Source organism: Micrasema longulum, unplaced genomic scaffold (genome assembly GCF_059751315.1).
Source record: "Micrasema longulum isolate JH-2025_06_02 unplaced genomic scaffold, ASM5975131v1 h1tg001379l, whole genome shotgun sequence".
Lineage (NCBI taxonomy): Eukaryota > Metazoa > Arthropoda > Insecta > Trichoptera > Brachycentridae > Micrasema > Micrasema longulum.
The window spans coordinates 493,101-519,384 of record NW_028278565.1 but is presented as its reverse complement, the minus strand read 5'-3'; the positions used below and the strand labels follow the sequence as shown (position 1 = coordinate 519,384).

General features: G+C 34.1%; 1 protein-coding gene across 2 annotated transcripts in view; it reads right to left on the bottom strand.

Moving 5' to 3' along the window:
* LOC148275608 (protein Wnt-5b-like) overlaps window positions 1–26,284 on the bottom strand; it is a 160,186-nt gene that overhangs the window by 47,858 nt on the left and 86,044 nt on the right. For both annotated transcript variants that reach the window (XM_088235469.1, XM_088235470.1), the window contains 3 exons: window positions 23,776–24,020; window positions 22,130–22,310; window positions 4,675–4,786 (listed from right to left, as the gene is read on the bottom strand). In XM_088235469.1, the coding sequence (XP_088091595.1) occupies window positions 4,675–4,786; window positions 22,130–22,310; window positions 23,776–24,020 (538 nt within the window). The remainder of the gene's footprint in view (window positions 1–4,674; window positions 4,787–22,129; window positions 22,311–23,775; window positions 24,021–26,284) is intronic.

The window sequence follows — 26,284 nt, the reverse complement described above, 5'->3', positions numbered from 1 at the left end:
TTTTTGTGCGATTTCTATTGAGCGACTATGCACGTCCAAGACTCCTCCCCACCCAATTATTCCATATCGTCTGATTAACTTGCAAAACTCTAATCTCCAAAATTAAAAATTTTACAGGAGGGTGAAAAAACAGTTTAATTTGTTGAAATTTGTTGAAATTATACTGTTTTTCCACCCTCCTGTAAATTTTTTATTTTCGGAGATTGGAGTTTTGCAAGTTAGTCAGACGATATGTTATTGAAGATTGAATTAAAGCGTAATATACCATTTTTAATTTTTCTTTGGTTAAAATATTTTTCAGTCTTTGGAAAACATTTAAAACAAAACAAAACAAGTGGCATTCAATGTTCCGATCCGCTGGTTGCGAAATAAAAATGTGCTGTTCCTCGATCAACACAGCACAAATTATTTTATTTTATTTATTTATTTATTCATATTTTTTCGCTTATAAACTATAATTAATAATAAAAATAATGTGACCTCACTGGGGTTTCCCGTGCCGAGGACACTTAACAATTTAGTTTTTTTTTTTATTACATTTGAGAATAAACAAAGAAGACTCACTTAAAAAACAAACATAATTAACAAATATTCAGACAGTTTTAAAAACAAGGTATTTATATACATCTATATTATTTATATTAAAAAACACACAATGAAAACAACAAAAACCTAACATAAGCCATACAGTTGTGGAGCAGTTGATTCAGCATTGGTATGGGCGAATTAGACTATCCATTTTACTTCTGCCTAGCTCCACTATCCATTTTTTTATAGCCTTTTTAAACATTTTCTCATTACTAATTGCTTTAATAGATAGTGGAAGTAGGTTATAGATTTTAATTGAATAATACTCAAAATCCCTTTGTCTGAAAGTGGTATTAGTTTGTATTTGTTTAAGTTGTTTATGTGTTGAGGATCTAGTGATTATATTATTTGTATGTGATGTATTGTGGGGGTTATGTCTTTCATTTGAGTAAGAGTAGTTTTTGAATCTATAAGTGAGTATTGTTTTAGCGTATAATTGTCGCTCGCATGCACCAATGTCCCGATTGTGTCGTATTGTAAACTCGAGACAAGATCTGGAATTTTTTGGTGTAAGTCTTTATAGATTAAAAAATTTACTAAGATAGACCGGATCTTGTCTTGAGGTAGTATTTAATTTATTTTTTTGTCCTAGCTTTAATTTTATTTAGTTGTATTTTATTTTATTGGTGCCTGTATTTATTATAAGAAATTGTATTTACCATCGTTAGAATGGACTGCATAAGTCCGTTAAATAAATAAATAACTATTCAGTAATTATTACAGTAATTTATTCAAATGTGACCATTCTACGTCACTGGACCATAAAATAAAAGTGCAATTACAAGGACAGATATAAAAAGGCTCTCAAGGTATTACGGGGCAGAACTCAAAGCTGATTCCTGCTTTATCACACTCATCGTCTGGAAATCAGGATACACGCCACCCGCCACCCGCCACCCGCTAACCAGCAAACTGACTGAAGTCACCATGTCGGATAAATAACAAGAATTATACTACCAGGTCTAGGTGAAAAGTCACCGTAAAGAAGATTAGTAAACCGTCAATTCACTTATAAAATAAATTTTGGTAAATATTTGTGTATAACCACTCACCGACTTTTATTCTCATTATTATTAAATTCTATAAAATAGGGTTTGAACTAAAATATTTTTACTATTTTATTTTTTACTTAGAATTTAAGAAAAGTATTAAAAAAAATGGGTAATCTAAAATGCTTTTATTGCATGGTGTAGTGGTCAGCGAGTGTAGTGGCAACATGCAAGAGGTCTCGGGTTCAATTTTGACACAGTTTATCTGAAAAATGTGTTTTTAATCTAGTATATTTCAAATGATGTCCCTGGACTGGTACCTGACGGGTAAAACTGATCATCTTACCTTCAAGTAACAAAAATGATCAAGATACGGTGCAATTGGTGTTTACCAATGCAGTGCCCTACGCACCATTAGGTGCAGAAAGGGAATGATGAAGAAAATGCTTTTAATTTTTTTCCTGTTTAATTAATTATCATCAAATTGTCAAAACAAAATTCGTTGTCTTTATTTGAATACCGATACAATAAAGTTTAGTCTAAATTTCAAGACAAGTCCTCTGCTGGTCGAAAGGTATATTTTAGTTGTATAAAGTTTACATTTTTTTTACCAGAAATTATTCAGAATTTATTTTTTTTACGTGGGAAAGAGAGATTTCTTTCTTGCAACTGACGGGAGTCGAACCCGCAGGGCCACTTTCACAGTAAGCCGTCTCACCAACTGCGCCACGGTGCCTGCCGTTTATCTTATCTCGTATTTATTTACTTATTATTTTAACTGCGTGATTTTGAGCGTTTTAAAAGGCCAAATCGTATGATTTCCATACTTTTTATCAGACTTCAGCCTTAAAAACTTAACACATATTATTATTCAAATATGTAAAAGTAAAGTTGTAGTTTTCCATCGAATATTCTGTATATTTATTTAGTCGCGAACAAAGGACCTCCTTAAGGGATTTCCCAAAATGCGTTAAAAATATACAAAAATCGCTCGCTTGTATCCAAGACACGAAAAAGTAAAATAAGTTTGTAAATATGTACACTATCCTCCTCAAAATGTAGTTATTAGCACATTTGATTACCAATCATGAAATGTCTGGTTGGATTCCCATTATTCCGTCGCATGAAATATTAAATTTCACTAAAAATTTACCAGCTTACCTGGAGTCATGTCTGAAGTCTAAGACCACTCATCCGTCGACTTTTTTGACTTATCTTGTCTTTAAAATAGTAAGGTATTGTTATTTTTATTTCAAGTTTAATTTCTAATTCAAATGATCTAATTCTTCACATAAATATCTCATATAAATCAAATTCATATTTTGCGTAAGCGAATATTAATCGAGATATTAATATCCGTTTAACCATGCACTTTATGCTGTCCTGGTAATTAACACATTTAATATTAAATTAAATTAAATTATCACTAACACAAAGACCATTTCAAACAAAACAATTATTAAAGTCCTTGTCCTTTTTTTATTTTACGTCAGCTTTTGTCATAAATAATTATAAATTTGTTAATGATATCCGTATAAATAATTATAAATCCTACCAGGACGACAGGACAACAGAGGCGATCGGCACAACCAATTATTTCCCACGCAACCCTTTATGTGTGCGTTAATATATGTACACAGCGAGAGTGATAGTTTACCAATACTATACTACTAAGTCACACAGAGCTGAAAGCCAGCGTAACATAGTAACATGATTTAAGTCAATTTATCACAACTAAATAGATTTAGTAAGCAGAAGAAAATGTACACTTGTATTTATTAAATTCACCACAAACGGAGAGTTTATTTTACGTTTACTTTTATAATCGCTTTTCAAGAGTGGAGGGTCACCTTATTAAACTCAATTCAACTTTTATCGAGATAATTATTCCTATAAAAATACGTTCATCAATTTTTTATTTATTTATGAAAGGGAAATCAATAATACTCAAAACAAATATATGTTCAAAACAGAATGATCAGTAAAGCAACAAATAAGTTATGGTGTTCGAAACATTTCAATTATTGAAATAAGTTACCCTACCCCTCCTAGTAAATTAAATAATAAATGTAATAAAATTGAATCAGCAATACCATACGTATGAAACTAGAGTCCAGACAGGGGTTTAAAATTATTTTCCAACTGGTTACCTGAAGAGATAAAAGAAATAAAAAATATATTCATTACTGTAATGTCATTAAACATTTTTTTTAATATCATCGTCATCATTCGACTTCCGCACCTAATGATGCATAAGGCACTGCATTGGTACACCAATCGTAGCGTTAATTGATCATTTTTGTTATTATTATTATTTTATTTTTTTTAATAATAGAAATCAAATTGGGGTGAAGTTGGGTTCGAACCTCCGATCTCCGATCCGTGAGTCCGCAACATCACGAGACCACAGCCTGATTAAAAATATATTTTTTTTTAAATTCTTACGATGTCAAGAACCAATTTCATATGGCAAATATGAATTTTACGATGTCACAAAATAAAATAAAAATTAGTAATTAAAACTCGTCTATGCAAATTGTAGAAACAAATGAAATTACTAAAAATATTCTAATTTGAGAGCCTTAGCTCTTATATTTGTTTTTTAATTTTTTTAAAATAGGTTTTTTATATGAAAAAATAGTTACAAATAGGAAACACTTTGTGGATATAAACCACACACGAGTTTAATATCATATTATAGACAACTAGTTTTAGGTATTTTGATTACCCATCATCGGGTATAACAATTTACTTAACCGAAGTACAGAATTCAGAATAGAAATTGGGTTCTGATAGGGTTGGATTGAAGGGGTAAGGGGGGGTGGCAACGTTATTCCACAAAGTAAATGTCGAAACAATAAATAGCATACAAATTGGCAATTGAAAATGTATCTTTACTTGTCTGTTAGACATTCCAAAAATACTGTTATTTAATAGTTAGTACACACGTAACTTTGGTGAATTACGAAAAGGTTTAAGCGTTATAATTTGAATGTAAGTAATTTAGTGAACTAATATAAAGGTCCGACGCATCTCTCGAGACGAGACACGGCCCGGAGAGAGGGTTCCCGCCCTTAGTGAGCGGGGGTGAACTTACCCTGCGGCCCGCCTCGTTGTTGTGCCGGTTCATAAGGGCGCGCGCCCTCCTCCGACTTCCCCTCTTGGAGCGAACCTCCCTCTCCCGAATGTCCACAAAATTCTCCGTAAATCTGGAAATAAATACTCAATTAATCAATTTTGATACGTATTTAAAAATAGATAAATAAATAATATAATTATACGAGCATAGCTGCGGTCTTAAAAACTGTTAAACAGGGTTGTGTAATATCACCGTAGTTGTTTAATCGGACAAAATATATGGGTATTGTAGTTCTTAAAGCAAGCAACAAGGATGATTCGCAACAAATACCTAGTGTCCAAACTATATGATTTATAAATTTATTGTTATTTTTCTTAAAATTAAAGTCCTGCAGAATTGTGTACATACAACTCGTCAGCAGATTCTTATAAACTGGTTCGATAAGCCATACATAACATACATTAATAATAATTTTACTTAAAAAACATTACATATTATACCATATTTTATAACATTAATAAAAAATAAAAACTATCATTAATACAAAAAAAAATATTTTTGATTAACCATAATTTGAGCAACCGTCTCACTCAGTATTTTTATTATTGTTTGGTAACATGTTAAATATTTTAGGTATACTATATTGCAGTATCCTTTTGCCATATTTATTGCAATATCTAGGAACAGCTAGCCCTACCATACTAGTAAACCCGGTGTTGTAATCATGTACCAACTAGTGTTTATACTCGGAGTGCGACGCATGCTGACAAATTAAGTTGTTCCAAAGTAGAGCCCGAACTGATAATTTATTTACAGATTTATACATTAGTGATATTAAAATATTGTGTCTCTGGCCGTATACATTTTTATGTAGTAGCAATTTGATCATCGAATTTTTCAAATTTTGAATAAAATTATATTTATGGCAAAGTATCCAAAATTAAACTCTTTTATTGGAAAGAATATAAAGAATACAAAGAAAGGATTAAATCCAATAAAACAATTTAAAATATACAGTAAAATCTAACAGAAGTGTTTTATTTTCGATACCTTTCCAAATTTTTATATGGAATTCTACCAATTATTTGCATACACAGTAAATAATATATGCTATTTGCCTGGAGAGCGATTTGGTGGTGAACGAAAATAAGTAAAAAGTTATAGTATTTAAAAGAGGAAGTTAGGTTATTGAGTGCATTAAAAATGTGAACAACAAATCATCGCATTGGGAAACAATGTTCTAACTGACAATATATGTTTTTTTACATTGAACTTTTATTATACGAGTATTTATATTTAAATATCGGTTCTATCTACATCAAAATTTTAAAGAACAACGAACGATCAATCTTTTATTATTATTAAGTTTAATAAGACACTATTAATAAAAAATATAAGTTTAAATAATGTCTTTATTTCAAACTTTCATGTCTCAAAAAAGTTATGAATCTACATAGAACCTTGTTTCCCCAACGCGACGAAATGTCTTAATTAAGTAGAAGAATTTGTGTATCTAGGAAGCATGTTCTCAAGAGATGGAAGAGTAGATAAAAACGTTGAAATGAGAGTGAATGCGGGCAACAAAATGAACGCCGCACTGAGCGCAATACTTGCCAATAAAAATAAGTCCATCAAAGCTAGACCGGCGGTGCACCACGGAATTTTAGTCCCAATACTTGCGCATGGAAGTGAAACATGGAACTGGCAGACGAAGAAAGAACACAGAGTGAACGTGGTCAAATGCGACCTCTTAGACGAATGTGTAAGAAATCAATGTATCGTAGAAGTTACGAATTATGAAATCTGACGATAGTGCAAATCTGAGATAAATACGATTTATAAAATTAAGAAAGGATCTCTAAGATGATTTGGGCATGTAGAACGAATGGATGACGAAAGAATGGTAAAACAGGTGTATGTGGCGAGAATGAATAGTAAGGTAGGACAAGGACAACCTAGAAATTGGTTGCGTGATCAGATTACATGTTTAGTATATATAATAGATATAATAAAAATAGTTTTCAAAATTTTTTACATTTTCAAATATGTTTACATGAATACCTTTTTAAATATTTTAACTTATTTTTAAGTACTAATTTTTCATTTGTATTTTGTATTACGTGTTAACACGATGAACACCAAAATTTTAACAAAACAATTAAGGTTATACATGCGTCATTCAAAAGAATACTCTACAAGATATTGTATTTGCTTTTACGTTACATATATTATTTTATTTGATAACAAGCCTTCAAAATGGAATTTCAAGTAGGCGAAAACGAGCGTTTTCGACACATACTTTTGTTTACATTCAATTAGGGAATAAAGCTGCCAAAGCTGCTCGCGATATTTGCGTAGTGTTCGGTGAAGATGCTTTGAATTATTTACTAATTTTTTGTAAAACACTGATATAACTAATGTTAATATCCAATATATGAGTGGTTCAAAAGCAAAGATCACTAAGTCCACTCTGGTTAGTTTTGAGTAAAATAGGTTTAAATATATTTTAGTATTCTGTAAGGGTATGATTGGAATCACTACCATATATATTAAAACTAGTCAACTTAGGACATGTTTCATTATGGCAGTTAACAATTAAAGCTTTTTGCATATCTTTCATGCAGTAATCTCAATTACGATATTTTTGGACTTGGTTATCTTTGCTTGTGAACCACTCATAATTATATGTGTCGCAATATTAATATATGTATATATGTATTGATTTCGCATATATACATAGTCCCGATTTAATACGAAACTTTCTAACAAATTGCGACATGAAAATAAATAATTGTCTTGTGAATAAAATGAAATTAAAAAAAAATAATGATTATTGTCATTATCTCAACAATTAGTTATTAAATTATTATATTTTAAAGTTATTATTACTAGGCATTTTATTATAATTCTAGTATCTAAAATAATTCTGATATATTTTGCTCCGGGTAGAATTCTGAATGAAAACTTACCTCCTCAAGCTTTTGCACACTAAATTTCTCCTCATTTTCCCATACAAATCCCACCACGCCAGTAGACAAACTTATACCAACAACTCGCGAGTTTTACATGAAAAGCATAATGGCCTAAACTCAAATACCAAAAAATACAGAAAAATATCATTTTAATGTTTAAGAAAGCTGAATTTTAAAAATACCAAAAAATATCTCAGAAAAATATATTTAACAAAACATAAATTATTTTCTGCATTTTCCTTTTTTTAAAGTTTTTTTAAGGGTATTTGTTATTTTATGAAAATGTCCCTTCTGAGTTTACAAAACACGTATTGCACATGCGCATTATGAGTTGAAATTTTCCCGCTCAAATATTTTAAGCACCGCCCTTAACTATTGATTTTCTTTGCTCCACCCCTAAAGATAACTGAGATACAAAATAATCCTAACGCTCAGGTATCTTCGCATTCAAAATGCATCTTAATGGACGTTTGAACAAGTGCTATTTTGGCTTGGGTGTTTTGAATCGAACCAAGAATGGCGGGAAAATGGATTTGGATGTGCTGTCAAAGGCTTCTTGATATATTTCTGTGCTCCGGGTATTCTTACTAGAAACGAAACAAGTTTAAATTCAGGGATATTTGTTTTATAATAAATTTCTTGTACATATTTAAATAATTTTAATCGAATTATTTATTGATTTATTTTATATAATTTATTCAAGCCTCTATGTCCAGACGGATAAAAAATACAATTCTTCGTGTGAAATAGAACCAGAATCGACACGTGGGCTGCTCTCAGTTAAACGTCTTGAATAAGGAAATAGAATGGAGATAAGTCCACCTCGTTGCGTAGTGAATGACGCGTTCGTTTACCATTTTTGATATCCTGGGTTTGATTCAACCAGGCTGTTGGTAAAATATTGATGTTGAAGGTGGTTGAAACTGCAATATTTCATTATTCCTAAACTGGCACCTGAAGCGTAGGATTGATCACCTTACCTTTGTGTTACAAATAATCGAAATACTCTACATTTGGTTTTCAAATGCAGTACTTTATACACCGCTGAGTGCGGAAAGAGGATTGATGATGATATTAAGATTATCAACTGTAATAAAGAAAATATAAAATAGTAGAAAATATAATGTAAATATTTTTAAAAAAACCATAGCATATACCTACAGAATTCGTCAAGAAGATATTTTTTTTAAAACTCATTGAATTAATTTAACACAAACAGCTAAAAAATATACCATGCAATATAATTTGATGTTTATCGATGCCACACAAGAAACTAAAACTGCATTTCGAAAGTCTATTAAATTTATTTTTTAACACGCTTTTATTTTTCGGAAAATTCCGCTGTACGCCATTATGCGCGTCTTCCATAAGCGATTATCCGATTTCCAACCTCTCGTAGCCACATGTGCTCCTGGTATTTTCCAGCGGATTTGGACAATCTTAAGCGCTAAAGCCTTATCCACCCCCCCAAGCTATAACGGATAACGCTTCTGACATATTGTGTTAGCATACTTTAATTCTATTTAGCTTATTTTTAAACATTACGACAGTTGCAGTTTTGGCATTTTATGTTATTTTTTTTGTTTTCTACAATAATGTAAGTAATTTTTAATTTAAACAAAAAACTAGTAAATATTAATTGTTTGTTACATAAGCTTCATATTTATTATTTATTAGTTAAAATAAACTTATTTAACCATATACGTATATGAATGTTTGAGGGGACAAGATCGTTTAAATAACGATAATATTTTAAAACTAATTTTATTATCTTTTTCAGTTTACCTTCGCGACGATAATGGCCGTTGTGTTAAAACTTTTTAAAATCAAAACACTTGCGTATAAGCTATTTGAGGTAGCATTTTATATTACCACTATTATTACAATGCTTTCCGTAATATTTTATGATATGCTTCCGTTTTATAATGAAGTGTTGTTAGTAATATTTTTTTATCCGCAGATGAGTTTTCTCGGCGAGGGAGAGATCTTAAATCCTCGAATCTTCTCTGCGCTTCGATCTCCTTCATTTTATGTTATCCTAGTATAAAAATGTCTGGAATGCGGGAATTCGCTCCAGAGCACTCGTTAGAAATTCCCGCCAATTTTCCAAAGGAAATATCTGGAATGTTTCACATTCCACGTCGCTCGCGATGTATGCATTCCTGGTAGGAAAAATTCATCGATACGATGTTTCGCATCAAATTTTTACGCTTTCTTTTCACTGTCGAAATGGACATTTTTATAACGGTTCTATCGGGGAGAATATGTTTTTTTTTCAAAACGCATTATTTTCAAATAGATCAAATATAACCCATGTATGTAAAATTAATATCAAAAACTTATTTCTTGGAATATTTTTAAGTATTTTTTTTTATTATTTAGATATTTCCAACGTGTATTTTATTTAGCTTCAACTCACCTCCTATAGTTTATCTTTTCCTAATAAAATAAACTCGTGAGAGGAGCTTTAAGTTGCGAAGCTTTCTCGTTCTAACACAATTTTATTTTTTTTAATTTATACATATATTTTTTTTATTTATGTGATATAGAAAACATTTCAATCGGTAGAATACGTCCGTTTTGTTTTTTTCCAACTATAATTGTAAAAAATATTTGGTTATTTTCATAAATAGAATAGTTTTTCATTGTAAAGCACTGATCGCGTAGTAAAAGGCAGCGGATTTAAGAAAACTGGGTTAACTTATCCACACGCCTGTATGGACTCCTGGTGTGTAAAAGCCGAAATATGCAGAAAAATCCATGTTTTTGTGAAAACTGTTATGATGGAAAGCTTAGCGCTGAATATTTAACGTTTAAAACGAAGCCTTTTCCTGGACAACAGTTACATATTTTCAATATTTTGTATTTACTTCGAGAATTGCACATTACCTTTACTACATTTTCCTTGCCAGAGTTTCATTCATGGGTTGCTACGCTCGTCATGCGCAAAACGAGCGCGGTTTCCATTCGCTCGAGAACACCATTGCCACTTTATGCCGCCCTGGTACTGTTCTACGCAGAGGAAAACGAATATGAGCTTTCCGTTAAATGCGTCAAACGTGAAAACGAAAATACTCCTCCCTTCGGGAAATGCGCTCGGGGTTTTCAGTAACCGTTTCCAACGTATGAGATTCACGTAAAACACCTTCTCGATACTCTGCGCTCCCGATCCAACTAGCCTCCGACGTTAGAAATTCCTGAAACTCAAGGTAACATTTTTTCATCACTGAAATTTTCTAACGTAGAAAATTGTCATTTTTTACGAAAGTTTATCTTTCTTATCTTTAAATTAACATGCTAAAATGAATAAAGATTTTTCTCTTCTCATATTCATGTAAACAAGTCAATTTCTTCTAAGAATAACCTGTCATAATAAATCATACATTTTGAAGGTCGTCTAAATACTTCACGTTTAAATATGAAGACTAAATTTACATTATTTCCTGAAAATCTGAAATTGAAGCCCTTTCGTAGCGTGAAAAACTACCAGGAGAACATGTACGCGAGTAGAACACCGGGGGGAAAACATTCCTTCTACGGATTGCAATAAACGTAGCTGAAGTCGTAAACTGAGAGATCTGGGAGACAAAGAGTAAAAACGGTGTGTTTTACTTTTCTCCGTGTATACTTCCCCGGGTGCTTTTTACACAAGTGGAATAATTTTCCGATGATTTATTATCGTAATAGAGATTCAATGTTTATTTGTCATTATTCTTCTTCGGTGTTTCTGCTTTCCTGGGGATAAGTTCACCTCTGACCTGTTTTTTTATTATCCTTTTTCGACCTTTTTCCGAGTTACCCACAGAGCTCGTTTTTAACGTTGTATTTATTTTATGGGTGATAAAGTACAGCGTAAACTTTTTATTGAATCATTTATATATTACAACAGAGATGAAGAATATTTAATTGAATTTTTTACTAAATCGATTAATATAAACTCCTATTTCTGGTTAATATATTTTTTTATAAATATTATACTCTATTATATTGATAATCACGGTATATTAACAAAAAATACAATTTCTTTATCCACTACATATTTTAGGAAATAGATTTTTAATGGATTATGTGTAAGTCTGTCTAACTAGGTAAACCTGTTTTAAGGCAAACATTTTTATGCGAAATAACATGACTACCTACTAGTTAATAAATAATGCAGTAATACAATATTTATTTTTACCATTTATTATTTAGTTTTAATAAATTTTCTAATATTTCTGCACCCAAACCCTGTAATCAGTTTTTCATACAATGTTTCAATGATTTAAGGTTTTTAATTTTGACCAGAATATTTATTTATCCCTATGAAACATGTACTTAAAAAGATTTTTTACAACAATGTCACAGGACAGGCTTTTGAAACATTGATAATTGCTGCATTTTGTATTGCGCAAATATGTAGGATAATACTTTAAATATATTTTGTGACTAGGACTGAGAAAGGTGAATATTATGGATTTTATTATTCCTGAAAATCGACAAATTCAAAATGCAAACTGCTTCAATATTTTTTTTCGTAACGACATGATGTTCTGAATATCCCCTAATTAAATTAAGGAATAATCCCCTTCTCTTTTATGTAAAATAATATAAAATGGAGGCATATCTTTTCATACATGGATGATATTATCAGTAACCGGTTTACCTAATTCGTTCTAGACTTCCCAACGGGTGACTGGGAATAATCAACTATTTTAATAATTTACGCAAATGGCATACTCGAACGACATACACACGTAATAATGTCATTATATTATAATCACTGTTTGTATTTTAAGCATTTACATTGTTACAATATTTCGTGTTTGTCAAAATTTTTGTAGTTAAAAAACTGAATTAACCCTTCAATATTAACAAATTTTCATTGAGATTAAGAACATTTTAAAGGAGGAAATATGAAAGTCTAGGCATTACAGGGTTTATGACCACTTAAATCAGCCAATGATAGGTCACAAGCTCTGTAAATGCGTAGACTTTCATGTTGTCTTCTATAAAATGTTCCACATCTCTGTCGTAATTTGTTAACATTAACTTTGTAGTCAAACATTTTAATAAATATAAGCAAATATTTGCATGATATAACCATTTACTGACATTTCTTTGTCTACCGGATTTGAGACGTACCCGTTTCTTCATCAGGGCAGTTGACTAAAGAGGAATGAACAAGCATGTTTGGGAAATTATTTCAAACTACTAGAAGGGATACTTTAGTTGTGGTTTTTCTTAGGAAAACCCTTCAATAATGACCCTTTAAACGTGACTCTATCCACCTGAATTCTTCTCGGGCATCTGAGAACCAACAATTTGCAACTTAGAAAGAATGAGTTCACACTAACCCATTTTTCGGGCTGATAAGAGATTATATCGAGAACTCGGCCATTTTGAAGAGTACCAAATGTTATGTTCCAGATGAATATCTCCGACAGCGTCAACACAAACTGTTTTACCTCCGGGTTTAAGAACCAACTTGTCTCTGGTCATGGCGATAAGAAGAGCAGTCAGATAGCAGAACATAATCACTTTGGAGGTCGACATATTTCACATCAGAGAAACTTTATTTAAGTGCTAAATACTCCTCCTATAAGAGAGTACTGTTGAGGACAGAACATACCACAATAAATACTATTAGGTTGGCAACACTAAAACGTCTTCAGTTGGCATCGCTGGTGCGAACACAATTTTACATATGAGCTATGACTATTCTCAGTCTTTATTATAGTAAATTAAAAGACAGATCACATGCTCACTAAGACCGACATTGAATTATGCCTTCATAATATTAAACCATTGCTCAAACCATTGACATGTTGTCCTACTTAACACCTAAATTTGTTTTCTTGGTAATGTGATTTTGGATCAAGAAAAATAAGTTGATTATTTTTTGCTATAAGAGATATTTTACAAATGATTTCCGGTTTACCCTGTTGGTTAAGTCAACCCCCTAATACACGTCAGTAGTCAGTTCGTTGACGTTGTGCGGACTCCGACAAAAGATAGATATGGTAAATCGTAAAAGTAATTATCTCCGCATGACCAATCTACAATACTAAATACCGACCTAATAATATAACCAACACGTGTTACCGTACTAAAGGGGCAGAGCGGAACTAAACCAAACGCTACTGGGTGCGGGCCGCAGGGTTGATGCATGCACGTAGACAAAACAAGCTTTATTATGGAATCATAATTTCTTATTTAGAATAAAGTTGTGCGTATTAAATAAAACCAGAACCCTGGATGAACAATAAGCAATCGATGGCAACTCTAAGGAAGAAATTCTGAAATAGGTAATAAGTCCTCCTCATCCTCATAGTATGGTGTTGGCCTATTCCCCGACCGTGTTAAATAAGCTACAGTTGGAGTGCCAATGCAGTGCTTTATACACCATTGTGTGTGGATAGGAAAATAATAATTATATGTTATTGACCGAGAGGTCCAATCAATGATGGCAAAGTAAAGTACCGGTATTAAAATTTTACGAAATCGTTTGCCCAAAGCAAAAGTGCAGTGAGATAATCCCGAAATTTTCGATTAAGAGATATACATACAGATACATATGTTAGTAAATTAATTAGTTGGGCGTTATCAAGTAATAAAATACTGAAATTTTGTTAAAATATAGTATTCATAATCTACTCCAAATAATTTTATTTAGTTAGACCCTTTACACACCTCGATGTCCAATTATTTTAGAACATGTTCTTCAGAGATTGCTGTTGCTTTGGGCTAGCGAAATTTAAATTGTTTTGTAATTTATCTTAAACTGCATTTAATTGGTAGATCTTCATTTTATAGATCGAAAGGATCTGTTTGTGGTACTACATTCGTCTCCCGTGAAGTCGACTGCCAGCTAGCCGTCCATATTTTCAGAGGTCTGCCTGCGGGTCTTCTGCCAAGTGTTGGGGATCAGTGCTACGAAAGCTCCTAACGTCACTACAACCTGTGAAGATCTATTGTAACGGGTACTCGTAAATAGTTCTCGCCCTCCAATCCCAGGTCTATAAAGAGCCTGGCTACTGTGTGGAAGGCGAAAGTTTACAATTTGGTTAATCTCCCCCTCCAAGCCCCAGATCTGTAAAGTATCACGCTATTAGGTAGAGGGCGAGCTCTTGAACATCATCAGGTTCAACCAGTGGTCCCCCGAGAATGAAGATCCTTTTATGATGTAAAGCATTGCATCCACATAGAATGTGTATAGGTGTTTCCTCATCTGCACTGCAGAACCTACATCTAGAAGTTCCGGAAAGTGTATTTAATTGGTAGTGATAGATCTTCCTTTTATAAATTCCAAGGATCTGTTTGTGCTACTGCATTTTTCTCCTGCAAAGTCGATTGCCAGCTATCTTTCCATATTTTCAAAGGTCTGCCTGTGGATCTTCTGCTTTGCGGTTGCCTTGAAACGCGATACGTGGAACACTGTTTTTCAGCATTCTGTCAAAATGTTTGATCTAGTTTTGCCTTTGCTGTTTTCCTCATCTCACAGTGTCTTCCGTACTACACATGCTTCGAGAGTCCATGTTTTTTGTGCGATCTTGTAGCATGCTTCTCATCGAGATTTTGCTCTGGAGATATCCGCTCTTGCCTCAATTCCATATGTGACTATTGGTCTTCCACATGTTTTGTGGATTCTGATATCAGAAAGTCTCGTGTGTCTGTGCCTCTATACGAGATATCTGAGGCACCCAGACACCGGAGAAGTTTTATTTATTTATTTATCATTTGGCAGATCATTTCTTCAAATAATTATAACTCTGGAGATATTTTTAAACAAAAAATTCTTAATCATATTCCAGTACAAAAATTCTTAATCATATTCCGGTACGGTGTGTATAAAATAAATATTGCAATAAAAAATACATTTTACAAAACCGCTTCAATCTTATCAAATATCGAACCCATGACCTCATATCAGAGACAATTGCCACTTTTAAAACCAACGATCAGCTAAATATTCTTTTAAAAATACTTTTTTTTTAATGTACACGTAAAAATGTCAAGGCATAAACGATGTTTTCATTTATGTAACAAAATACATCAATTCACTTATCGATTAACCCCGTATTTTCACAGAACAGTGAGATCATATGTGACTCGAGTTTATCGGGGGGTTGATGCATATTACACGTACAATATATAGCAATGTAGATAATGCAAGTCTCCCACTTCCCCTGCAACGAAGTGCCGCTCATTTGAGTGATCGTTATAATAGGGGTGATATCAGGTCACTGATAAAATTATAACCCCTATGTCAATACAATGCGTTCAGAAATTCAGATGGTAATATAACTTTATATTCCACTTTTTTATCTGCTCGTAACATTGACATTAAAATATGACGACCAATATTTTATATAGTGCTGGTTTGTTGGGTACAGATTATATGTATACTATGAAATAAGGCGCTTTCTGTCAGTTGAACACTTCCAAAAAACTTATCATTTAATTTTTCTAGATTTCTTACAGTATTCGATTAAGGAAAAGATTGAGAAAGTAAAATTTACAAAAATACAATCATCAAACGGAAACGTTTCAACAAACAAGGGAATTATAATAATGTGAAAAATTGAGATAACGTATAATGAAGCATACATAATTGTTTAAAACATGATATGCGAGTAAACAAGCTACTACCCAAGCTACCTACTACAATGTAGGTGTTGCGCAAGGTTCACACTTTGGACCGATTCTTTTTTCATTTAATAAAATAATCCTAGCTTTCCGATGCTCTGGATGAATTGTATTTATATTTTAATAATTTTTTGAGTTTGTTAAAAATTTTGTAGACGAGAACTGGATTCAACCCCCTAGAAAGCTGGCTGTTAATATTAACATATGAGAGATGGAGAACATTTTAGAGGAAGGAATAAGGAATTCTAGGTTTCTAAAGGGCTTATGACCTATCATTAGCTGGTTTAAGTATCCATTTTACACACTGCATAACATTCACCATTCTGCCCATACTTGAAAATCTATATTCCTTGAAATCTTGCCAGTAATTCAAGGAAAGACAGACTCAAAACATTGTTGACAAATCCCCTTGGTCCAATAAGTACAAAAATTAAAAAAAACGTATTTTCAAGCGTTGCCTATTATGTGAGTGAAATAATTCAATAAGATGAATCTAACCCACATCAATAAAAGTTTCAGCTCTTTAACTTCACAAACACCAACAGTTGGAAGAATCGAAGGAATTTAGCTGTTCAAATAAAGGCAGAATGTTAAATGTTACCCAGAGTGTAAAGTGGTTACTTAAACCAGCCAATGACAGATTATAAGCCCTGTAGATGCCTAGGATACTTATTACTTCCTATAAAATGTTATCCATCTCTGTTGCAATGTGTTAATAATATTAGTATACAAACGTTTATTGATTACATTTTTTTTGCTTCTCAAAACAGCCCCAGCATGATGTGTTAAGTTGCACCGTAATCTTTGCCAAGGGAGGTGCATTTTCATCACAAAGGTAAGTTAAGTCAGAAACAATACGGATTTACACCCCAGAAATCAACAGAAGACGCTCTTAACGCATCAGTTAAGGTAATCAGGACTGCACTGCATGACAAGAAAATGATCATAGCGATCTCGCTCGACATAAGAGGAGCCTTTGATAACGCTTGGTGGCCATTTTTAATGTGCCAACTGAGCAATAAGAAGTGCCCTCGAAACTTGTTCATGTTGGTGAAGAGCTATCATCAACAAAGGAAAGTTGTATTGTCACACTTCGATGCCACTCTCGAAAAGGTAACGACCAAAGGATGCGTTCAGGGATCCTCCTGTGGACCGAGCTTCTGGAATTACATCTTAGATGATGTACTCCAGAAAGACTTGGGTGCGGGAGTCGAACTGAAGGCATTTGCGGACGACCTTCTCTTGACAGCCGTGGCAGACAATACAACAGAACTTGAGAGGATGACAGACAATGCGCTGAAGATTATCACAACATGGGGCTCAAAAGCTAAACTCCAATTCGCTGAAGACAAAACCAACGTGATGTTTATAACCAGAAGAAAGGACCGCCAGCCAACCATTCATATGAACGGAGTCCAGTTGAACTATGTGGACCACTTTAAGGTTTTGGGTCTTACCATAGATCGCAACCTAAATTGGTCCAAACACGTTGACGGTGTTTGTAAAAAAGCCGCAGGTATTACAAACAAACTCGTGAGAGCCGCCAAACCCACATGGGGTGCATCGCCGGAGGTTATGCAGCAAATATACGTAGGCGCTGTAGAGCCTCTGATTACGTACGCCTCAAGCGTGTGGGTGGACGCGGTCAACAGGAAAGTCAATCGGAAGAAATTGAACTCCATCCAACGACAAATAGCCATCAGGTCATGCAAGGGATACAGAACAATCTCCTTGGTATCAGCACAGGTTTTAAGTGGATTCATGCCACTCGATTTGAGAATCAGGGAGCTTGCAGAAGCATATGAGGTGAAGAAGAGCCTCACTTTGCAAGACTTGCCACAGGACAGATTTTACCAGGGAGTGGGAGACTATTTCTCACTTCCTCATCCGGCGGAGCGCTATCCGATAGATCACGGCTATGATGATCAGGTTCTGCCTGGGACGGCGCAGGAAGAGTTGAGGATCTACACAGATGGCAGTCTCTTGGACGGCAAAGTGGGTGCAGCGTTTGTACCTTACGATGGCGTCAGAGAGCTGCCGTCGAGAAAGTTGAAACTTGGCGATTTCTGCTCCGTGTTTCAGGCGGAACTCTTTGCGATCAGAGAAGCCCTGGTCTATGTTTTGAAGAAACCACCAAACAGATGGAAGAAAATAACGATCCTGACAGATTGCAAATCTGGCGTCCATGCAATAACTGACCGAAATTCGGTCAACCCTATTGTAATGGACATTAGAACAGATATCCAGAAGCTTCGATGCAGACACCAGGACGTGTACATCGGCTGGATACGGGGACACTGCGGAATCCTTGGCAACGAAAAGGCTGACGAAAAGGCTCGGGAAGCTACACTCAAGAAGACAGCCCCCGATTTTGCCGATTTCCCGCTCAGTTTTGCCAAAAGGAAAATAAGAAGCAGAACCCTTCAAGTCTGGAACGATCGTTATTTAAGTGAACCTACCGGAAGTATAACTAAAATGTTTTTCCCTACCATTTTCCATGCCTATGATTTCAGGAGAATGCAGAATGCTGGCTACGAGCTCACCCAGATGCTTACGGGTCACGGTGGGTTTATGAGCTACCTGCATCGCTTCAAGATCTCCGAAATCGACAGCTGCCCATGCGACGATGAAACTCCTCAAGATGTCCCTCACCTGTTGATGCATTGCCCCCTTTTCAGCTTTCAAAGACAACAGCTGGAGGCGCGCTGCAGAAGCTTGGGTGAAGATCTATGCGACATCCCATCGGTGATAGGTAATAAAGAACTCACACGAGAGGTAGTATTATACATGATCAATATAGTGCAGGCTATTGGTAAAATAAACCAAAGTAGGGAAGAAAATGCCGAACACTCCTCTAGTGGAACGGAAGGCCTGTTGACTACTGCCAACAGGCCGGCTTCTCCTGAAGAGTTTTGAGTGGTTTCCTCTCCACATAAGCAAATGCTGAGAAGTTCCTGATTGGCCCACATTAGTATATCCCACCTGATCCCAACAGTTTAGATCAATTTAAAGAAATTTAATTGCAGAAAAATCCACTTTTGAAATATAAACCTTGTATATTATAAGCAAGGTAAATAATAAAGCAACTCCTATATAAAAAAAAAAAAAAAAAAAAGCATGATGTGTTGCTACTTTATGCTAAACAATATTGACTAAGTACTGAGTAAACAAAGTACTCTGTAGTATACAAAATTAGAGATAACGTCACAGGACTGTCACGTCCACTTATCTAAGCAAGTGACGCGAGCAATCATTATGATATGAGTTATAAATAAAGTCAGTACTGTCATATTCTGTGATAAAATAACCAGATTTACACCGATAATTTCATTATATTCTTAAGAAGATTCGCGGTCTGACTCTGATAATAGAACTAGAGCACGTAGTTTTTATTTTGTTTTATAAACTGTTTTTTATAGGAGCTAGGACCACCCAAAAATATTTCAAATAGCCTAGTTTTATCTGCCATCTTTGGACTTATGATATACAAATATAATGATGATTTTAAAACATATGAGATAAATTTTACAATGCCGTAGAATGTAGTATGTAAATATACTTTTTTGCTTTTCTAAACTATAGGGGTACTTAAGTGAAAACCCAAATATCATTTAGTTTCGTGTATGGTTAGAAATATTTGAGTAAAGGAAAGGAGCAAAGTAATGGACCCGACCTACTTTTAATATGATGAGGATGCACTGTTTTTTAATAATAAATATTCACTGTGAATTATTTTGATATTTTGGTAACAACTTTCCACCACGACGCGCCACAATTACAAAAATTCTTATGTGAAGTCCAATTTTAAAAGTGTTCAAAAACAAATCTTCTAATTTTGTATCTTGAAACCTACCTTACAGGCATCAAACTTATGTTTTTTTTATTTTTTAAAAAACTTCATAGTTAATGATTTTCATAAAAATATCAATAAAAACGCCTCAAAAAGATATATATTGGTGTTCTTATAATTTATTCCGATCCGTGAGTCCGCAACACTAGCCACGAGACTACGACCCGATTAAAATAATATAGGAAAACTTAACAAAAGAGATTTTACTGATAATTTAATCAAAAACATTATTTCAATTTGGCGAGTACTCTCAGGTAAAAAATCTGCAACAGAAAATCGACTGGAGATTAGTCGGTCTCATGATGTACTGGTTATTGCGTTTGCCAGGCGTTAAATAAACAAGTAATTGTAAAACAATAAATATCGATTCATCGTATTGAATTTTATCATGCCGTGTAGATTTTTGCCGTGGTGTGAAATGGGACAGTCATATCGCGCAGTGGGCTCGTGGTTTGCACGCGCACAGCGGTCCAGTCTCCGTGAATGTACGGTGAGGTTAAACAAAGAGGCGGATGAACGAGCAAGAGCCGCAACCTGTAAAAGAACGGCACCTTTCTCCTCAGAATTTCCCCTTAGCTTTGCTAAATGCTGTATAAAACAAAATACGCAGCAGCGTTGAGAGGATCATTACCGCGCTTCTACTACAGGTAAAATCACTATAATGTTTTTCCCAACGCTGACTGATGCAGCAAACTTCCTTCGTCGTCACCAAAGTACTTTCGAAACGACCCAAATTTTTACCGGACACGGAGCTATGAGAAGTTACCTATATAGGTTTAAATGAAGGAATGATAACTATTGTCCGTGCGATGATATTTCTCCACAGAGTATCGAACATCTGTTATTTCGGTGCCCATTTTTCAGTTTACAACGCTTTAATCTTGAAATCTGCTTCTGTTTCTGATGCAGGTAAGATGGAATATCCTTAACAGCTATCCACACTGTATTTAAAAGTAGTTATCACGCGCCATTGTTCTTGAACTTTGCAACAAAGGTGATTGGACTCATAAAGGTATTAAACCAAAATCAGTGATCAAACATCCCATTTCCAAGACAAACAAAAACGATTCTTTCCGAGTACCTTAGCCTTGTACATGACATACATGAAATACGGGGGTCCAAATATATATAAAACAAAGAGGCAAAAGGAGATGGACACAAAAAGTAATAAGCGTGATTTTTTATTAAACTATCACATACATCCTTTTGCATTTCTGTTGACAACATATCGCATCTTCTTTACGGTATGTAATATTTCTTTACATTCTGATTTTAGTTAGAATTTTACCCTGAAACTGTTCATCTAAAGTCGAGAAGTTAAGCGAAGAAGAAAGAGAAATAAACACAGTGTAGATGTCCTCACCATGGCCGTCAACCACTTATTGGGATATTTATCCCCTCTCCACCTCGTGTTCTCGTGTCCTGTCACACACAAGCAGTCGCGTGATATATTCACCGAGATTATCGGGTCAGGCGCTGTTACTGGCATATAGTAAACAAAGCATTGAGAAAACACAAGTCAGAATTTAAATTTTTAAGTTATTCACATAAATATCTGGAGATAGTGGATGAAACTCGCGAGTGAAAGATCCTTTGTGAAAAAAATATAAATAACGTAATACCGAATTTAATAATTAGATGTTGGACACGAAGAAACCGGTCACTAATAAAAATTATTAGTAAAAGTGGAATAAAACTATGTACGTATTTTATTATAAATAAAAGTAGGTTTAGTAAAAGACGGATTAATGAATGTTACGCAAATTATCAAATACCTAGGTTTATTACGAAAAAAATATTAATCCCTGTTGGTGACATGTAATATTATCTATAATACATATTATTATGTAAAGTTGTAGCGCTTAACTTCAACTTAAAAGCCTGCACAATAATTGTTGAGAACCTACTTCGTTCTATCAAGACATCTCGGGTAATATGACGTGATCAGATGGACAGACAGGGTCTCGTCGTCATGGCGCGGCGCTCTCTGGACTAGTGGATAACGTAATATGATCAGACGTACTTGTAGCCGTACTCCAGGTTGTCTCCACAGCCGCCCCACAGCCAGTCTCGGTGCAAGTCGCGGGGGCGCAGCGCCCGGGAGCAGCCGCACGAGGACAGGCGTCCGTCACGGCAGGCCCGCGCCACTGCCAAAGCGGCCCCCGCGGCTAGCAAAGCGTGAGTGAAGGCGCTCTCTCGGCTTCCTGGAATAATACCTCATTTTTCTTAAATAATTGTAATATAAATCAATAAAAAGATCTGATTCGACCAAAATCAATAAAGAAGAGGTGTTGGCTGTAAACTAATTCCGAGATTAAAACTACTAGAATAAGAAGGATATAAATCATATTTGTTTGGGTAAGAAATAGTGCTAGACTGCGTTTACAAATAGATCGCTAAGAGGCTTCAGATCAGACATTTCATAAGGAGTGCCTCAAGGAACGTATTTAGATCCTTTATCGCTTTATTTATGAAAGCAGTTTTCCAATTAGCATGTTAAACTATGCAGTGATGTAATTAACAGGAATGTATAATGTCACCATGTTTGTTTAATCAATACATGGACAACTGTATCAAAGAGATAGAATGTATGGGTATTGAAGCGAAAATGGATAATTTTTCAGTAAGCTGCTTGTTATACGCTGATGATGCAGTTCTTTCAACAAGCAGCAAGGAGAATGTGTAACAAATAGTCTCTAGGATGTATGATGTATGCCTGAAGAGCGAATTAGTGATGAACGAAAGTAAGTCAAAAGTGATAGTACTTGAAAGGGGAAGTGAGGTTACTGACTGCATATTAATGTAAATCTGGGAAACATGTTTTCAATGGATGGAAAAATAGAAAAATATGTTGAAAGGAGAGTGAATGTGGCAACAAAATGAACGGTGCACTAAGCACAGTAATTGCTAATAAAAATATTTCAATCGAAGCTAAACTGGCAGTGCACAACGGAGTTTCAGCCCCAACACTTGTGTATGGAAGTGAAACATGGAACTGACAGAGGAAGTGAACGCAATCGAAATGCAATCTCTTAGACGAATGAGAGAGAAATCAATGTATGACAGGGTTACGAATGAGAAAATCAGGTGAGAGTGTAAATCGGAGTCAGGTATAATTGATAAGATTAAGAAAGGATCTCTGAGATAATTTAGTCATGTAGAACGTATGGATAGCTAAAGAATGGTGAAACAAGTATACATGGCGAAAATGAAAGGTAAAATGAGACGAAGACGACTAAGGAAGACGCAACATAAACTGAAAACCAAAATCTTAAGTCTGGCTATGTCAAAAGCTGGCAGATGTATGAATGTGGAATATGCGAGAAATGTATGCCAGGATAAACTTGTGTGGTGGTCCATTTTCTCCGCTTACCCCTGCGGGGAAATGGCGTGATAGTAGTATTAGTAGTAGATGTAAGTGAATTAGAAAATTTGATATCTTCCTTCGTATATGAGGTCCTGGATTTGATTTTCGTAAAAATGAAATGCCGAATGAAAATGTGCTTTTAAAATGAAATATTCCATAGACCCTAGACGTCTGATCTTAAGTTTTAATTTAAGACTGGTCATTCATGGTCGAGAATAGCTGTACATTTCAAAGAAGTTCCGTTTTGGCAAGTTACGCAAACATGAGGAAAAGATTTTTGCTAATGATGAAGCCGTACTGACCTATTTTGGCAAGTGGTCCAAATACACTTGTGTCATTGTGCGTGGTACAGTTCCACCTCCTATCCTTGAACTGGTGACCACACTCCTGAATGGCGCTCTTGGCTCCAGAAGCCACCGCTGGCATGTGGTCCCCGTACTGCGCACACAGCCGAGCCTGACCGACCGTCAGGTGGTTGGCGGAGCATTTAACCTGAGGATCTACGTCCGCAGCAGTCCAGGTCTCGAAGCCATGGTGACCCATATAACTGCAAATGAAACGTTTTACATAAATGACTCGCTCTTTAACAAAAATTGTTAATTTTACCAAAAAATTTTTTTTTTTAATATAATATTAAAAACACAAATTGTTGTTATTTTCGATAATGAAATATATCGCATCCCCAGAAGTACACTGCCATAAGTCTTTATTTGGCTATTTTTACTAATGCAGTTTGACCACGTGTTTTTTGTGTTATTCAACAAACTTCAGCATAAGAATACTAAAATAATAAAACATTGAATCTACTTAGTAAAATATCGAGAAGAAAATTGCTCTCATACTGCAGTGTTTTTCTCATATTTTAACAGTCAAATAAGCAAATAACACAAAAAATACCGGACATTATTTTATTTTATTGGAGAGCCAACAGACATTTATAAACTTTTAAGATATATTTTCATTTATACAATAATATTATAAGTACATATCATAAAGTCCAATTAGAAGCTTCCACATAATTTTTTTTTTTTTCAAGAATTAACGGTACAAGTACCTTTTACATTACATACATATATAAGTATTTACAGTGGAGTATATACGGTAACAACTTTTTCAATGCTTACTTAGAAAGAACATAATTAAAATATTGATTCCACACTAAAATGTTTTACAAGTAATTGTTTATAAGCTGGAAATTTCAATAAAAATATGTCACCTAAATCCGAATGTTTATTACCCAGCGCATGTAGACGATTCAGTACTGAGTTGCTAGAATATATTGAGATATGATTGTTGCAGTGATAAAGTTGAACTAGCCTAGTCACTCTAACTGGTACTTTAAAACCAATGAGGGCCAAAATTTCAGGGCTGTCCAATACTGAATTAACGATTTTAAATAGAACTAATAAATCATAAATAGTTCTCCTTTCCCTTAATTTAATCAAATTTAATATATTTAATAAATAATCATAGTTACGAAATTCATTACGTATTCCTAATTTAAAATTAACATATCTCAAAAACTTATTCTGAACTCTTTCTATGGTAATTTGGTGAGAGGCATAATAAGGGCTCCATATTGTAGAATTATACTCCAAGATGCTTCTCACCAAGGAGGTGTATAAAATTTTTAAAGTGTTTATATTTTTGAAGTCCTTAGTGATGCACAAAATAAACCCAAGCGTCTTTAAAGATCTACTACTAATATCATTAATGTGACTGATAAAAGACAATTTCTGATCAAAAATCACACCCAAATCCCGCATCTCAGTAACTGAATCCAATGCAGTGTTACCGATTGAGTAGTCAAATAAAATAGGATTTTTTATCCTGAAAAATCTCATGATATTGTTATTATAAATGTTGTCACATAAAAAATATTCATAACATAAAATAACTAATCGTTTTGTAATATTATATTACAACTATAGTTGACCTATGGTCTAAAGTGTACATTTATTATGTGCCTACATACAGAACTGTACATAACCTGCATAATATATGCTGCGGATTCAAGGCGCAACATCATAATTTGTTTTTTTTTTTTAGATTTTAATTATAAAGGAAGTTAAAGATATGTTATTGATATCAATTAAATTAATCGATGATTACACATATTGTAGGTTCTGTTTACAAATGAATTTTGAAAATATTTAGTGGAACATTCAGAAATTTTAAATAGAGATTGGTTTCTGGTGTACGTTACTGGGACTCTAAAATTAATAAGTAATAGAATCTTAGGGCAATCTAGCCATGCCTCTGCGAGCTTGGAGAGTTTGAAGTTAGTTTGTAGATTATCTAGACCTGTATTCGAGTCAACCGTCTAAATTTGCAATGCGATATAAATTTTGATTGTTTTAATAATGTCAATACACGTTAAGTTACGATCATTCATATTTATTTTTAAATGTGTTTGCTGTCATAAAAACCGCGTTTTCCAGGGAGAGCGATATCTTCAAAAAACTCTTATTTTAAGGGAAAAAAAGAGATGGGAAATTGAAAGAATGGTTTTAAGATTACAGTGTTTTTTTTATGTACCTCCCTAAGTGTAATATTTAAAAAAAACTAAAATAAATTTAAAACAATTTTGTTTTTAACCTCGAAGGTTGGAAAAATATAAAATAAGTGGTTAACCTTAAAAGACTGTGGTAAATAATCCCTTTGCGCGCGGTGATGTAACACCGCGTTACCACTAGTAAAATACAGAATATTCTAAAGTTCAAACTGAAGACTGAATCTGTTTTACACATCAGCCGCCACAGAACAGCGTATCTGTCTTCCTTGTTATGAGTTCTATCTTCGTGTTCTCTC